Source organism: Muntiacus reevesi, chromosome 1 (assembly GCF_963930625.1).
Source record: "Muntiacus reevesi chromosome 1, mMunRee1.1, whole genome shotgun sequence".
Taxonomy (NCBI): Eukaryota; Metazoa; Chordata; class Mammalia; order Artiodactyla; family Cervidae; genus Muntiacus; species Muntiacus reevesi.
Window position 1 is genome coordinate 72,433,002 of NC_089249.1, and position 16,219 is coordinate 72,449,220.

The 16,219-nt window shown below is 42.6% G+C and overlaps 1 protein-coding gene across 8 annotated transcripts in view; it reads left to right on the top strand.

Annotated features, from left to right (window-relative positions):
* Positions 1 to 16,008, top strand: part of DCAF8 (DDB1 and CUL4 associated factor 8) — a 40,904-nt gene extending 24,896 nt beyond the window's left edge. For all 8 annotated transcript variants that reach the window (XM_065947525.1, XM_065947517.1, XM_065947502.1 and 5 more), the window contains 7 exons: positions 6,526 to 6,598; positions 7,081 to 7,138; positions 7,649 to 7,756; positions 9,128 to 9,258; positions 12,762 to 12,881; positions 13,289 to 13,405; positions 14,031 to 16,008. In XM_065947525.1, the coding sequence (XP_065803597.1) occupies positions 6,526 to 6,598; positions 7,081 to 7,138; positions 7,649 to 7,756; positions 9,128 to 9,258; positions 12,762 to 12,881; positions 13,289 to 13,405; positions 14,031 to 14,147 (724 nt within the window). In that variant the 3' untranslated portion in view covers positions 14,148 to 16,008. The remainder of the gene's footprint in view (positions 1 to 6,525; positions 6,599 to 7,080; positions 7,139 to 7,648; positions 7,757 to 9,127; positions 9,259 to 12,761; positions 12,882 to 13,288; positions 13,406 to 14,030) is intronic.
* Positions 16,009 to 16,219: the final 211 nt, after the last annotated feature.

A 16,219-nucleotide genomic window follows, 5' to 3' on the forward strand; every position in this document is an offset into this window, starting at 1 on the left:
CTTCTGTGATATATTCTGTTCCCTAATTAACATTCCCTGAGGGATGGCTTGACATGTTGCATATATTATCAAGTTTAAGGAAGTTTGATGAATTGACCAAGGTCTACACCTAGTAGTTAGCGTAAACCCAGGTTTACTAGCAGGTGCTCTATTTAGTACATACTTTCCACCATTTTTCATATGTAAGTTAACATGCACGAGAAATTTTGGATACTGGTTTCAGATTCAGAAATGATTTATTTGACTTGGAAATTCTCATTGTGAACTGAGAGATTTTGGCTCCTAGTATCCTGAACCACTTTTCTTTATCCTTAGTGATATTTTTATTTTGAACATTTCTTGTAACATTGTGTATTGAGGCATATCCTAAGGGAAACAGAGTTTATGGATTCAGTCCATGACTACATGTGAATGCAGTTAGTTTCCTTGGCCCTTTGTCACAGTTACATCCCATCCCTACCCAGTTGGTCTGTCTCAAGTATATTTTTTTAGTTGCCAAGGGGTCATCAGTTTGAAAGGGAGGAAGGAGAGGTTTATAGAAAAATAAGTGACTTTATGCTTTTCTGATAGTGGTGAAATACATGATCTTCTTTTTTAAATAAGAGGGTATTTTTTATAATTGTATTCTGTAATTAATTTTATTAATAATCACAGGGATAGACTAAATGTTTAGAAATTCCTGAGAAACTATCTTAATTTATTGAAGAACCCTGCAAGAGAATTGGGGAACTTTGTTACTCTCTTCTTCCCCTGTTTTCATTGCCTTCTAAATTCCTTTTCTTTATTGACCAATAGCAAATGTGTAGCAGTAGATTTTTTTTTTTTTAAGATAAGAAGCTGTTGATCAAAAAAGGGGGCTTAGTTGTTGGAACTTTCAAGTGCTACTTCCTCCAAAAAAGCATTTACTGAAATTTCTAGTTTGGATTTCCTGCTTGAGCTCTGGATTCATTGAAAAGTCTGGGAATTCAGATAATTCAACCACAAGAACCTTGATGTTTGGAGGAAAATGGAGGCATCGTCTATATTGATAACTGCAATTGATAATGCCTTTATCCAAAACTGATACTTTCTGAGGGTTAGAATGGGGCTGGAAATTAGTTTCAGTATTTTGACACAAGGAGAAATACTCAGATCTTCTGACTCTTATCAGCCTCAGTGTTCTTTATCCCTTTGTATGTGCCAAATTCTCAGCGTGTAGTAGGCTGTTTACTTGACAGAAGCACATGTAGATTTTGAGGCACAGCTGGTGATGGGCGGGGAAGCCTGGCGAGCTGCTGTCCGTGGGGTCGCAGAGTCAGACACGACTGAGGGGCTGAGCTGAGCTGGCTGCCTATGAGCAGATGGCCCTTCCAGCACCCTGGCTCTCCTCGCGTCATCTTCAGTTTCTCTGGCACGGCTTCAGCTCACTGAGTATATTGGAATTCCTCCTTTCTGATTCTTTCTTTGACAGAACTTTAGGTTCACCTTACAGTAGGAATCTGAAAATATTTTTGCTGAATATTTTATATCATAGCACTATTAGCTTTCACTAGCCTGAGGGGAAACCTCTAAGGGAGTACAGAGAAATCACTTATTTATCATCAAGGCTTTTGCATCGTAAACATTGAATTTTAGTTTAGGATTGTGAAGGAGCATTTAAGGGAAACCTTAGAGAGTCATGCTTTTTGGAATATGATCAAAAAGCGGGGAGGGTAGGGAGAGAGAAAAAAGGTAGGCAAGTGAGGGGTGGTATCAGTTTGAGTCTCTGCTACTGAATCCTGCTTGGGTTGGTATAAGAATTTACAGGAGTGAAGGAAAGGAGACTATATCAGATAAATGAATCTTGTGGTGATAGATTTGGCAGTGTGATTGGTTGACATGTAAATTTATTGCTAAAGGATTTAGTGTAGGCCCAGATTTATAAAACAGAGTGACTAAATAGTCCCTTTGTTTCCCTATTGTTATCAGTGACACTGAGAGAACACTAGGTTAAAGGCACATGGCAGGAAGAGGAGGTGAGGAGGGAAGAGAAGGACTTAAAGTTAGTGAGGACCTGGAGGCCTGTGGAGAGAAATGCAGTAAGGATGTTGAGACAGTGCTGAAGCTATTCTTTATTTGATTTAAAATGTCAAGGGCACAGGAAGACTCAATAATGTGGAGATGTCAGTTCTTCTCAACTTGAGTTGTTGATTCAGTGCAATTCCAATCAGAATTCCAGCAAGATATTTTATGTACATCAACAAACTGATTCTAAAGTTTGTGAGATGAAAATAAAGATCTAAAATAACCAACACCATATCGAGGGAGAAGAACAAAGTTGGAGGCCTGATACTACCCAACTTCAAGACTTCCTATAAAGCTGCAGTAATTCAGACAGCATTGTATTGGTGAAAGAGACAAATAAATCAAAGGGACAGAATAGAGAGCCCAGAATAGACCCCCATAAATATAGTTGAGCTATCTTTGACAAAGATGCAAAGGCAAAAAATGGAGAAAAGATAGTCTCTGCAATATATGGTGCTGAAACAACTGGACCTCCACGTATAAAAACTGAATCTAGATATAGACCTTACACCCTTCACAAAAGTTAACTCAAAATGGATAATACACCTGAAAGTAAAACCCAAAGCTATAAAACTCCTAGAAGATAACATAGGAGAAAACCTAGAAGACCTTCAGTATGGTGATGGCTTTTTAGATATAGCATTATAAAGATATCCATGAAAGAAAAAATTGATAGGTTAGATCTCATTAAAATTAAAAACTTCTGCTCTGTGACAGTATCTTTCAAGAGAATTAGAAGATAAGCCACAGACTGAAAGAAAATACTTGCAAAAGGAACATCTGATGAAGAATGTTATCCAAAATATACAAATAACTCTTAAATCTCAACAGCAAAAAAAAAACTCAGTCAAAAAATGGGCTAAAGACATTAACAGACACCTCAGTTAAGAAGATATTCAGATAAGTGAATGGAAAGATGACCATCAGGAAAGATGCATACAGTGCAAATTGATAACAGCTGCTTTGGAAGATAGTCTGACAGTGTCTCCAAAACTGGCGCCGTGTGATCCAGCAGTTAAGCTCCTTGGTATTTACCTAATGAAACTGAAAACATATGTCTATACAGAAACCTATATACATGGATGACTATAGCTTTATTCATAATTGCCAAACTTTGGAAGCAACCAACATGTTCTTCAGTATGTGAAATGGTGGTATATCTAGATAATGGAAGATAATTTACCACTAGAAAGAAATACACCATCAAGTCATGAAAAGACATGGAGGAATCTTAAATGCATATTACTGAGTGGAAAAAAAGCCAGTATATAAGGACTTCATACTGTATGTTCTAACAGTATGACATTCTGGAAAAGGCAAAACTGTGGAAATAGGATCAGTGATAGCCAGGGGTGTGGCAGGGCAAGAGAGAGGAATTGGCAGTGAATTTTTATGGCAGTGGAAATACTCTTGTGATGTTAATGGTGGATATATGTCATTATACATTTATCCAAGCCTATAGAATGTAGAGTAAACTGTAGATTTTGAGTGATTATGATATGTCAGTGTATGTTTTTTAAAAAACTACCATTTTGGCGAGTGATTTAGAATCAGAGAGGCTGTACATGTGTGAGGGCAGGGAGTGTATGGAAAACATCTGTATGGCTCTCTGTTTTGTTGTATACCTAAAACTGCTTAATAAAGAAAGTATTATAAATCAAAAACAAAAATTTTTTTGAATGACAAGCTTCTGTCCTGTGCTCAAATAATAAGAGAATTTTTAAAAATTTTTGTATCACCACTTTCTAGCACAGGGGTTAGCAGTCTACACTGTTTTTGTAAACTGAGTTTTATTGGAACATAGCCATAGCCATTTGTTACTGTGACAGAGACTGGATGGCCCTGCCAGCTTAAAATAATTGCTGCCTTGCTGTTTAAGAAAAAATTTGCCAACCCCTAGTCTCAAGCATCATATCTAGAATATAGTAGGTTCTTAATAAATACTTGTGGAAGAAAAAGGAAGATAAAAGAAGGGCAAAGAGCTTTAGATATTGAGGAACACAGACTGTTCCATACACCAAAATATTAAATACTTAATTTAAATTTTTTTTACTAATTTGATGACTTGGGAACATAATGATGACCTAGTGATATTTGAAAGCTGTTGATTGAGACTTAGAGGGGAAACAAATCTGATTGTTAGCAGCTATATTTGCTGAAGAGTAGTAATTGGTAGTACAGCAGTCTCCTACTTGTCTTCTTTTTTTTATTGGTTCATTTAAAAAACATTTCCTGGATAGTCTGTTTATGCAGGATATTTGTTAATGAATTGTGGAGAATACAAACATACATTGATTTGTTTGTTTATTCACCTAGCATTTACTGAGCATTTGCTCTGTGCTAGATACACAGTTGACTAGACACAGTTTCAGCCTTCAGGGAGGATTCTGAAGAAACAGATATATAAGGATTAAAAATATTAAGTAACTTACCCAATATTACTCATCTAGTAAATAACATAGTATCTGAACTCAGTTCAGACTCCTTCAGTATGGTGGAAAGCATTAACTATGCTGTTCTTTCTCACAAAAGAAAATTAAAGACAAATGGGAAATATTTCAGGTAAAGGAAACACAGTTGTTTTAGGATAATGAGATGAGACATGGTGTATACAAGGAAGCATAGCTTTGTGTGTGTGTGTGTGTGTGTGTGTGTGTGTGTGTGTGTGTAGGATCTTTGGGAAGTGGTAGGCAGCCATATTGAGCAGTTTGAACCTTATTTACTAGAAAGTACAAAATCACTGAAGAGATTTAATTATGGAATTTACATTAAATTTTTCATGTTAGATGTAATTCTGGTGACAGTATGAGCAAGGAAATCAGTTAGAAGGTTACTACAGATAATGTAGGCAAAAAATGAATAAGAGTGGAAAAAGCAGATATAGTGAAGAACTACACCCAGGAAGTCAAATTGTTAACAGGAAAGAAATATAGGAGAGAAAGGACCTGATTTTTGGTTTGGCCACCTGAATTTAGGATGGTGCCGTTAACAAAGATTTGGGGGAAAGGGTAGATCTTGAACAATCTTAATTTAAGGAGAATGATTTTACTTTTGGGCATTCCATTACAACATTCATTTGGCATGTGGCTATAAATGTAGAGCTCACTCAGAACAAGTGTGGGCTGGAGACACAGATCTAAGAGACATGTATCTACATATAGGTGGTAGTTAAAATGTTGGTAATGGAATTTGATCACCAGAAGAAAGTATAGTGCAGAATTCTTCCTCCCTTTTGAGTCTCTGGCCTCTTTGAGAATATGAGACCTATGATCCCATCTCCTTGGAAAAATACATGTAAGCACAGTTTTGGGGCATTCACATATACTTGAACTCTAGGTTTTAAAATTTCCTTACAGAGTCAGAGAACTTAAGACTAGACCTTTGAGCAACATTAGCATTGAAGGGATGAACAAAGAAGAAGCACAAGCCCATGTGCTTGTGGTTGGATATCAAGGAAGGAAAGTGTTTCAGGGAAGGAGTAATGAATAATGTCAAAAGAGGAGAGAAAGACATAAAAAAGTATCTTGTTGGCATTGGCGATTAGGCTACTTATGACTTTAGCCAGAGAAGTTTCAGTAGTGAATTGAAAGTCAAAGCTAGATTAGAATGGATCAAGAAATGAATAGGAGGTGAGGGAGTGAAAATGTTAAAAGCAGATTGCTCTTCTCCATAATCTATAACTGAAGGCGTGGTGGGAAGGTGGGGGGACAGAAAAAGCAAAAGTGGGAAAGATCAGTGGGAGAATTTGTAGAAAATGGGCAGACAGTGGTGAGGAAAGAGGGCTAATCAAGTGAACAAGGTTCTTGGAGGGATGAGACTCTTGAGATTGGAGGACACTGATATGCAAGGACAGTGACTAGATCTGGCTTGTTCCTCACTGTATTTCTAGCACCTGGTATACTACTTGGCACCTAATCTGTGTGTCATAAATGTTTGCACAAATGATTAAAGTTTGCACTGGAAAGATGAGGGAAGGTGAGGGTAGTTTGGTGCTTGATGGAAAAGGTGAAAGAATAGAGGGAGTCTTGGGATATAAATGGTAGCTTGTAATAGTTGTGGGGGGAACTAGCCAAATAAAATTTCAGGAAGGGATTGAGGACCCCCTGACTTAGAAAAAGCATGGTCTCTGCCCGTGAGTAATGAACTGCATTGGGGAGACAGCATACATAGAAAAGGATCTGTAATGTTATTTCAGTGCAGATAAATAGTAAGCGACATAAAAACTGAGAGAAGAGATAAGCCACTTCAAAATACTGGAACTTAGGATTACTACTTGAATGAGAAGTACCTGGATAAAAGAGTTTTGGTTTGGAAGAGGGGTGGGAGAAGATGTTTGAGGAAAAGCCTGAGCCAGAAGCTGCATTGGGGAATGTCTTTTATCTGTTCTGACATCTGGCTGACTGCCGTTCTAGTCACTGCATTGAATTTCAGCTCTTCAAGGGTTGTTGGTAAGTTTTGACATTTTCATTGCTTCTTCTGTAGGATTTATGACCAGAGGAAGATTGACGAAAATGAAAACAATGGCGTACTCAAGAAATTCTGCCCTCATCACCTGGTAAGATTCATGAAGGGCCAGTGGCTCCAGACTTCCCTGACTCAACCCCAAGCCTGCCACTAGACTTGTTGACATAGTGGGAAGAGCTTGGACTTTGGAGTCAAAAGACACCTAGACTTGATCCCTGGCTCTACCGTTTAGCAGTTTTGTGATCTTGGGCAGTCACCTTACCTCCTTTTAGCCTCAGTTTTCTTACCAACAGAGATAGAGATAACTGCCTTGTACCATGATGGTAAAGCCTAACAAGATAATGTGCGTATGAAATGGCTAACACACAGAAGACACCAGCAGAAAGTCCTCTCCCCCCATCTTGGTCAGGTTTCATCAGTGGTACTCCTGTCTGTCTGCCTCTCTGCCCCTCTCTGCCTCTCTCTCTCAGTCCCTGGGAGAAGACACAGGGGAGTGTGAAGGAAGCCTGTTTCCTGAAGGTGGTGTAATAATGGGGGGGTGGGGCGTCAGTCAGTATCTGCTCCTTATTGCAGGTGAACAGTGAGTCCAAAGCAAACATCACCTGCCTTGTGTACAGCCACGACGGCACAGGTACGTGAGCAGGGCCCAGCTCCTAGGCTGGCATGCCCCCTCTGTCTAGGGAGCTGCTGGGCCAGCGAGGCATGTGCCCTCCCGTGCTCACCACTGTGCTGGAGCTCCAGGTGGAGCCGTGGGGAGTAGTCGCTGACGGTGAGCACACAGTGGGAGGATGCAGCACACGACCCTTGGAGATGCCAGGCACTCGCAGAATGCCACAGGCGATATTTAGCAGGGCCTGTCCTGAAGTCCAGGCTACTTGCTTGAGCAGGTTCTTACGCCTTTGACTCATTCCTGAATTAATGGGTATGATCTTCCTGAGCATTCTGCTACCCCTGAGTTGGCAGCGTGTTCCTAGTCTACCCTAGACACCTGAATTGCTTGCTGTTCCAACTGAGTAAGATGGGTGCTATACCTGGGTGTCAGGAGGGGGCACTGCTGGCAAGAAGCCCCACCCCAGCCCCAGCTCCTAGTCCTAGCTCTTTTCAGCCTTTGCCTTCACTGCTGTGTGCTTGTTCTTGGCAGAGCTCCTGGCCAGCTACAATGATGAAGACATTTACCTCTTCAACTCCTCTCACAGTGATGGGGCCCAGTATATTAAGAGATATAAGGGCCACAGAAATAACGCCACAGGTGAGGCTGTCTTTCTAGGTTTCTATACCCCAAGCCTGTTGATTTGAAGAGCCACAGTATCTCATTTAGGTTGTGCAAATAAGAGTTACCTAAAGGAGTTAGGCTACCCATCACCACAGGACAAGCCTAAGTGGGCTGAAGTTTTCATCGGCCCTCCTGTGCTAGAGGAGAAGAGGGCTCAGGAGCGTTTCTCACCACGATAGTGATGTTACTTGGTCTGGGTGTAAGTAAACTAGACTGACTATATTAAAAAAAAAAAAAATATATATATATATATATATATAAAAGAAAACTTATGATTTCAGGTAACTTGAGGATTAAAAGACTTATTAGGGAGTTTGGGAGAGCCCTCCTTAGTTGGTTGTACTAAGACTAATTGCCTAAATAGGGGGGTGAGCTTGTACTTTCAAGGAAGAGGAAGAAATAGTTCTTTTGCATGCTCAGAAGAGGAGGAATGCTGATAGCACCTCACCCAGGTTTGCTGTGAGGATTGGCCTTCTTTGTTCTGTCTGTGGTTCCTAAACTTTGCTATAGATGAAGTCACCTGAAGCTGGCTCCCATACCCATCCATTCAGACTTAATTGGTATAGGATACCACTTGATTAGGAGTTTTCAAAAGCTACCTGTTTGATTCTTGTACAGACAAGTTGGAATCACTGCTCTTGGTTGTTATTAGTGCTCATAACAGATGTCTGTTATAATGTTGACTGGGAGAGAGCAGTTTTCCTTTTTCTCTTGAACTGTGAGAAGAGAGGGGGAATGCTATATTTAATCTTGGTCCATGGGCATACAGAAGGAAATGTTCCAGTTCTGTGATTGATATGGAACTAGACATAGCAGTTGGGACTCCTGGATTCTCTTACTAATTTCAGAGGGTGGGGTCCTGTTGTTCAGTCTTGGTAGCAAGCCCACCTCAGGTGCTTTAGGCAGTTGTAGCATAAACTTCCACCAGTCTTAGGTCACCTAATGACCCAGGAAGCACGGACTGGGTACCAGTCAATCACAGATACCAAGGATAATCATAGGCCATAGGACAGCGCTGCTTTACAGTGGGCAGGCTGGGGCCATTCAGGTTGGGACAGATGAGGCATTGGTAAGGCTGGTGGCTGTTCCTTGGAGGTTGTTGCTGAGGACTGTAAACTGCTCAGCTCCGTGGACCTCTTTGGGAGACTATAAATAGTCTCTGGGACTTGGTGTGATTCTTATTCTGTCTATCTATTTTACATGCATAATCCCTTGATTTGTTTTGTGAAAGTGAAAGAAATTTTTGGCTCTTAGCCGATTTAGATTTGTGAATAAATTTCCTGCGAGGTAAATATTTAGACCTGATGCCAGCTCTCATGCGGTTTATTCCCTCATTTATCATTACAGTAAAAGGCGTCAATTTCTATGGCCCCAAGAGTGAGTTTGTGGTGAGCGGTAGTGACTGTGGGCACATCTTCCTCTGGGAGAAATCATCCTGCCAGATCATTCAGTTCATGGAGGGGGACAAGGGAGGCGTGGTGAGTATGGTTTGCTGGGTTGACTGACTCCCTACTCTCTGCAGTGATTAAGGTAGGTTTTAGCAGGGCCACTGAATTCTTACTTTGACAACATAATACCATGTCTTAGAGGTCTAGCCAGCTAAATAAAAAGATAGTACTTTTTTTTTTTTTATACTATGGGATGGGGATGCTGAGGTTTTAATGAAATTATTTTCCTTTTCCTGTCCTCTGTAACTCTATAGCATGGTTTATTAAGAAGAGAGAGGGATTTTAGGGAAGAATCTCTGGCTCAACTGAGGTATCTTTAGGTGTAGATTTTTCCCAGAACAAAAGCATTAGAGTTAAGGGCACACCATCCTACACAGTGTAGTAAGTAGCTTAGTAGTAATCTTGATGAGATCCTGGATTAGCAGATACAAGCTAGGAGGAGAATTTTTTTTTCTGACAGTTGAGAAAATCAGGATATAGTCTGTACGCTGATACAAACATACATGATATATATCATATATAGGGAGAGAGAAAATATGCCCCCCTGCCCAACCACCATTTTTTTTTTTGACTGCTATACACCCCATTATCATATCATATCTGCCTGTCCTTTGAGTTCTACAGCAGACTCCATAGAGATAAGACAGAAAAGGAAGCCTGCAGGTCTTGAGTTGGGGAGTGAAAGGTGGTCAGCTCCTAAGATGTATCTAGCTAACCATAATTTTTTTCCTTCTTTGAGACCTAGAGTCAGGAAGGATTCAGTAACTTTCTATTATAAGGTTTTCAGACAATAAAGACAATTGTCTTACAGACAATAAGAAAGAGGCAGTTGGGGGCAGCTGCATTGTCCTGACTACTCAAGATAGTCTGGTTAAGAGCATCTCAGGAGTAGCTGAGGAGCTATGAAAACCCAGCCATCCCTTGATGAGGTTTATTGAGAGTGGTATTAAAATTTAGAATGATTCGTTGCAGTTGGGTTCCCATTTCTTCTTGTGTGTGTCTTATCCTGGTGCGAGGCTATTTCAGACTTTTCTGGTTTCTGCTAAATGTGGGGGACCTGGAACCAGTATAGATCCAGGGTTTTTATGGCTTGAATATAAATAGAGAAGAGTCTAGAACTTAAAGGTATGTATCACTCTTGCCTGCTTCATTTCCTGCTCTTATGTAGGTCCTCTTCTACCATGTGTAGTGAACAAACTCAAAACACTGGAGTCTTAATGAGAATTCTGTAGTAGGCATGTAGCCATAAGGAAGTCAGAAGAAGCCAGTGAATCTTTTCTTGATCATAAACTATTGTCTTGCATTCTGTTCTAGAGAAATACAGGGCTAAATGCCCTGCCCACAGGCCAGTACTTGTCTTTTGCCCAGATCATTCCACAGGCCAGTCTCTTGTCAGCTCAGCCAGCGTCAGGGTTTGCTGATTAATCCAGGTGCTCAGATGGGGAGGGCGTTTGCTTTGGATGGGTGGGCCCCAGGCCTGAGTTTTAGTGGTCATGAGAGTGAAGCACTAGAACAGGAGGTATAAAGACTGCACCTCGCAGTGAGATTCCTGCCTTTTTCTTGCCTCTGTGTAAGCTGAATGATCCGTGTGGTCCTCACGTGGCTCCTTCTGACTTTTTGTGCTAACCTCACAGCAGTGAGGTCACAGCACCAGCCTGAATGCAGAATATATCATAAGGTAGATAGGGATCTTTGAAATTCTCATCCACCTTGCCCAAGTGTCTTGATTTTGTATTTGGCTCAAAATCTAGGTCTTTTATTGTTTTCATTCAGGGCCAAGGGTTGGCACAGGACCATCTTTAGTTTCCCAAAAACACTTTGCTCCTTTATCCCATCCTCTGCATCCCCTAACTCAGTCATCTAAGGCCAGAGCTCTTTTCTCTGCTCAGGCATTATTGACAGGATAAGCCCTGACCTTCAGATAGGTCAGGTGAAACGACCAGGTCTTCTGGCCCAGAAGCTCTCTGTCGGCTCCCTCTGCAAGCTCCAACTCAGGTACTATATGTAACTTACTGTCTTGTTCTCTTGTCACTGACTTTGTCCATAAGTCTCAAGTTTCAAGGAATTTCTCTCCTGTGCTTTTTTATTTTACTGCCTTGTCAAGCAAAGCTAGGTCAGAGTTTTAGAAGAGTAGCAAGGGCTTATCTGGAGATGGATGAATGCGTTCAAGTTTGTGTGTGTTAAGTTAACATATCTTGATAATATTTCTGGCAATGGAGTTTTTCTGTTTAGTGCCGTCTCTGCTCCAGGTGGCGGAGCTTCTTCCATACTTCCTATAAGGAGCTCAGATATAAACTTTGCAATGAGCTGATATGTGAAATAAAAGGAGAAAGGAAATGTGGTTTTTGCTTTACTATTACACTCAGACTTAGCGTCAGTCTATTCTGAGAATTTGTTTACTTATAAAATGGAAGACAAATATTAGAAATCTGTATGTCAGTTTTCCATGCTGACCTTGGCTTCCCATCAGCCGCTCTCTGCATGTGCAGGCGAGGCAGAGGTTGGTCCGTGGAGAACTAAGAGGCTGTTTGCCAAGGGTTGTTTTCTTGGACTATATGGCAGCTGCAAGACAGGGTGGGGTGGGGAGAGGTGAGGAGTGGACTGGACCACACCTTCTTCCTTCTAGATACTTTGCTGTCTTTTCCTCATCTGACTGAAAGCCCAAAAATCCTTTAGCAGCTAGACTGGGACCAGCTCTTCCGGTGGGGATGGTAACTACCCTACTCTGCCGAGGAAGGCTGATGTTTCCAAGTCAGACAGCAGAGGGCATGGGTGCCTTTGGATAGGAGGCTGCCTAAGCTAGAAGGCCATCTCAGCTTCTGAAATTCCTTCCTCCTGCTCAGTGAATAATATCCGGAGGGTGGTTGAGCTTGAGGCGGTCGGTGCCCCAGGAAACTGCCTTGCTGTACTTTGCTGTCCTACAGCTGAGCCTGTTATGCTTTCATGGCAAGCAGCAGGGTGCCGTCTCCTGGGGTGTGCAGGGGTCTCAAGCAGACATGGGTCTCCACTACCCCACCAGTGATCAGGCTCAGCCTCTTCCCAGCCCATGCCTTCTTCCAGTTCTAGTGAACAGTGCCAAGTGAATGTAATTGTTCTCTGAGCCTTCTCTAGGGGCTCAGCAGCTGCTGCTGTTTTCTTCATTTTAAAAAATTTATTTGCCACTTGGTAAAAGCCATTGAGATGTTTTTTTCCAGCCTTGGGCAAGTTGGAGCTTTGGAATTTGGAGAGAATGAGGTCATCTGGACCTCATTGCTTTTTTGTGAAGGCAGTGTACGCTTGGCCAGTCACCCGCCCACCCCTAGAGCTATGTCTGGGGATGAGGCCACCCCTACCTAAACATAGGAAATGAGAGATAGGCCTGATCTTACACCCAGTCTGTGTCCAGGGCCCTTTAGCCTAGTCTCATGATGGGTGGGCATGTCCTCCCAGCAGCTACCTTTTTATCAAGGACAGTTATTGGTGCAAAATGAGTAGTGATTTTTAGACTATTCCCATGTACCCCTAAGCCTATGTTTTCTTCTTCTCCTGACTAGGTAAACTGTCTTGAGCCCCACCCTCACCTGCCTGTGCTGGCAACCAGTGGCCTAGACCATGATGTCAAAATCTGGGCGCCCACAGCTGAAACTTCCACTGAACTTACAGGGTTAAAGGATGTAAGTAACTGACTAAGGATTTCTTCTTTCTGCTTATCCACATACTGTTAGGAGTTTTTATTGTTACAGGAAGGAATAATTTGCTGTATAATTTTTTAAAGGCGTTGCTCCAACACCATCCCCCATATTCCTGTCATTGCCTCTCTAGGAATAGTCCCAGTCCAGGAGTCCAGGCACAGCTTTGAAATACCTCTAGTTAATGGTCGAGTGGGGATAAGGGACATCTTTTGGAAGAATCATCCACCTTCTCATTGGATGAACCTAGAGCATCCTTTCTGAATCTAATCTAGCTCACTCCAGCGTAATAGTTTCTAAGGGAAGATTTTACTGGGCTTGAACACCAGCCTTTTTTGATCAAGTCTAGGGTTTATAGTCATCGCCCAATCCCCTCACCCTCTTGGTTCCAGGTGATTAAGAAGAACAAGCGGGAACGGGATGAAGATAGCTTGCACCACACTGACCTGTTTGATAGCCACATGCTCTGGTTCCTCATGCACCACCTGAGACAGAGACGCCATCACCGGGTAAGCGGGGGTGGGACGTGAGCTCCCAAGGGCAGTGACCCTCTCAAGAGGGTGAAACATTCCAGTGCATACTTCTCATTGCTTTAGGAGGAAACAGGTGAAGTTGGTTGGGTTTCCCATCCATTATTCCCCATCCCCATCAGAACCTTTATGTAGCCTTGGACAAGCCACTAGTGGAGACAGATGGCGTCTGCTTTGTGTTCTCCATCACCGTGCATGCACCAGGCTGTCTTCAAAAAGGCAATCAGATGAGGGTGGGGAAGGAGTTGAGAAGAAATAATAATTCTCAGGCTGTGTTCTGTTTTTTTCTCTCATGCCAGAAGAGACCCTAGGGTAGGGTTTAGCAAACTGGCACTTTTGGCAAGTGCCTCTTTTTTGTAAATAAAGTATGGTTAGAATATAGCCACACCCATTCATTTATGCATTGTCTGGCTGCTTTCATGCTGCAACATGAAAGCAGAGTTGAAAAGTTGTGACAAAGATAAGGCCCATGAGTCTAAAATATTTACCATCTGGCCCTTTAAATTCTGCTGACCTTGGCCTAGAGCATATAAATTGTAACTAAGACCTAACACGCTTGACCTTGTTCCAAGGAAATTACTAATAAGCCTTTCCCATCCTACAGCGCTGGCGAGAACCTGGGGTTGGGGCCACAGACGCCGACTCTGATGAGTCTCCCAGCTCCTCAGACACATCGGACGAGGAGGAGGGTCCTGACCGGGTGCAGTGCATGCCATCCTGAGGCCTCATACCCAGGAGGGGTGGGCTGGGGCTGCCAACCCGATCCTGCCTGGGCAGCCCTTTCCTGTGCCAGGCCCTAACATTCAGCAGAAACGCACTTTGGACTTTTTTGCTTTAGATTTAAAAAAAAAAAGACATCCCAGGAGGACAAGCCAGAGGGGAGCAAACCTACAAAGAGCATCTAGGAGTGGGAGTTGGGCCCTGGAATGGGGCTCCACGGAGAGGCGCATAGACTCAGCAGAAGTGGCTTCTCCCCAAACCCTTTTTGGGGGGAAGGAAGAGCCTATTTTATTAACTGGTTTGGGGTAGGGAATGGGGTTCCCTTTTCTTTGGTCTCCCTTGTTTCTTGGGTGGCGGGTGGGGGGATAACTGGCTGTTCAGTACCAAGGGGCCAGACTGGGGGTGGTAGAAATGCCACACTCTCTTTGGTTTAGGTTTTTGACTTTATTTTCTTTATTTTTTAAAAGTCTATGACAGTTGCATTGTTTTTTCTCTGCCCGCCTGACCCCCCGCCCCCGAGCAACCCCATCCCGAGATCCTGTTTTTCTGGGAAGTCTTTTTAATAAGAGTCCCTAACCATCCTACACTCTTCACTTTCCTTTCCACCCCATTCATTCTCTGAACTTGTCACAGTGTTTTGCACTTGATTATGTATCCTTCACTTTCTTCTTTATCTCATCATCCCCTCAGTAGGTCTGGTGAGGGAGGTTGGGGGGAGGTGGGAGGAGGGCAGAAGTGGAAGCATAGGAAGGATGTTACCTCTTCTCTGACTTTAAACAAAGTTGTGTGGTGGCAGCAATCTCCCTGTCCCTATCACTGTTAGAGGCCTAATTTTATATCTATAAATATATTAAAAAGCAACTAAAAATTGGGTGTATCACGTTAAAATTATTGTCAGAGTTTAATTACCTATATATTCTCTATGACTGCAATAAAGGGACTTACAGGAGAGAGTGAGTGAGGGTAATGATGTGGAGGTGTCACCTGGGGTCAGCCTACCCTCTGTGCATGGCCATTGGAGATTGGGGATTAACTCTTTAGGTTTTAGGAGGCTCAGGAATGGAAGGACCCTGAATTCTGCCCTTCCGTGCTTTCCCACCATGGTTTCAGGGTTGAGGAAACCCCTTTCAGCTTTTTGCCCCAGATATCCTACCTCTCCTTAAGTCTTGTAAGGGTTCCTAGGATGGCCCTTCTAGCCAGAGACTGGCTTATCTTAAAAACTTGACTGAACTATGACTTCAGTAAGGGTCCTGCCACTGCAGACCATTTTTCCTAGTACCATGTGTGATAGAAGACACACTCACTCTAACCTTTATCTGCTTGATTCTTTAAGCTATCCAGCTTCACACCAGCTCCCTTCCTAATGGAAGAATATAGGGAAAGACCTCCTGGGTTTGACTTTCTACATTGTCCACCTTTCCATATCTTGGGATTGAAGGACAAGTCATTAATCTAAGGATTGATTAAGGTGGCTGGGGCTCAGACACCTATTGTGTCAGTAGTCAATAAACAGGAAAGCCCCAGTTGAATTCTTGCCCTTAAATGCTTTTGCTGCTATTTCTTTGTCCCCAGCTAGGAGTTCTGCATCCTGGGACAGTCAGATTCCACTAGAACAGGCCAGGAAGGAAGGGAAGAGTGAAAGGATGGAATTCCCAGATACTCCTTCCTCCTGTCCCTTTTCCTAGCAGCTCTCAGACCAGATGTTAGCTGCTGCACTTCCTTCCAGAGGTAGGGAATGTGTGGTGACTGTGAGCGGTCTGTGTTCTTACTGCTGGTAGGGTGATGGAGTGGGCTGAAACCATGCACTCTGGAATTTGTTGTGTATTTTCTCTCAGTAAAGCTTTTTTTTTTGTTTTTCCTGACTGCTGCTCTGTGTGTGATATGTGAGCCGTTTACTTGTGGGCTGTTTTTGCTCCTTTCAGTGTGGTGCCTGACCTTAGTCTTACACCAAGCTGGACTTCCTAAAACTGTAGTATCTGTGTTTCCAGCAGTTGGGCTCCAGCTGGAGACTGTATAAGTGGAATAGGCCTCACAGTTCAGTGATACTTGGAAGATGAGGGAAGGGAGAGATAC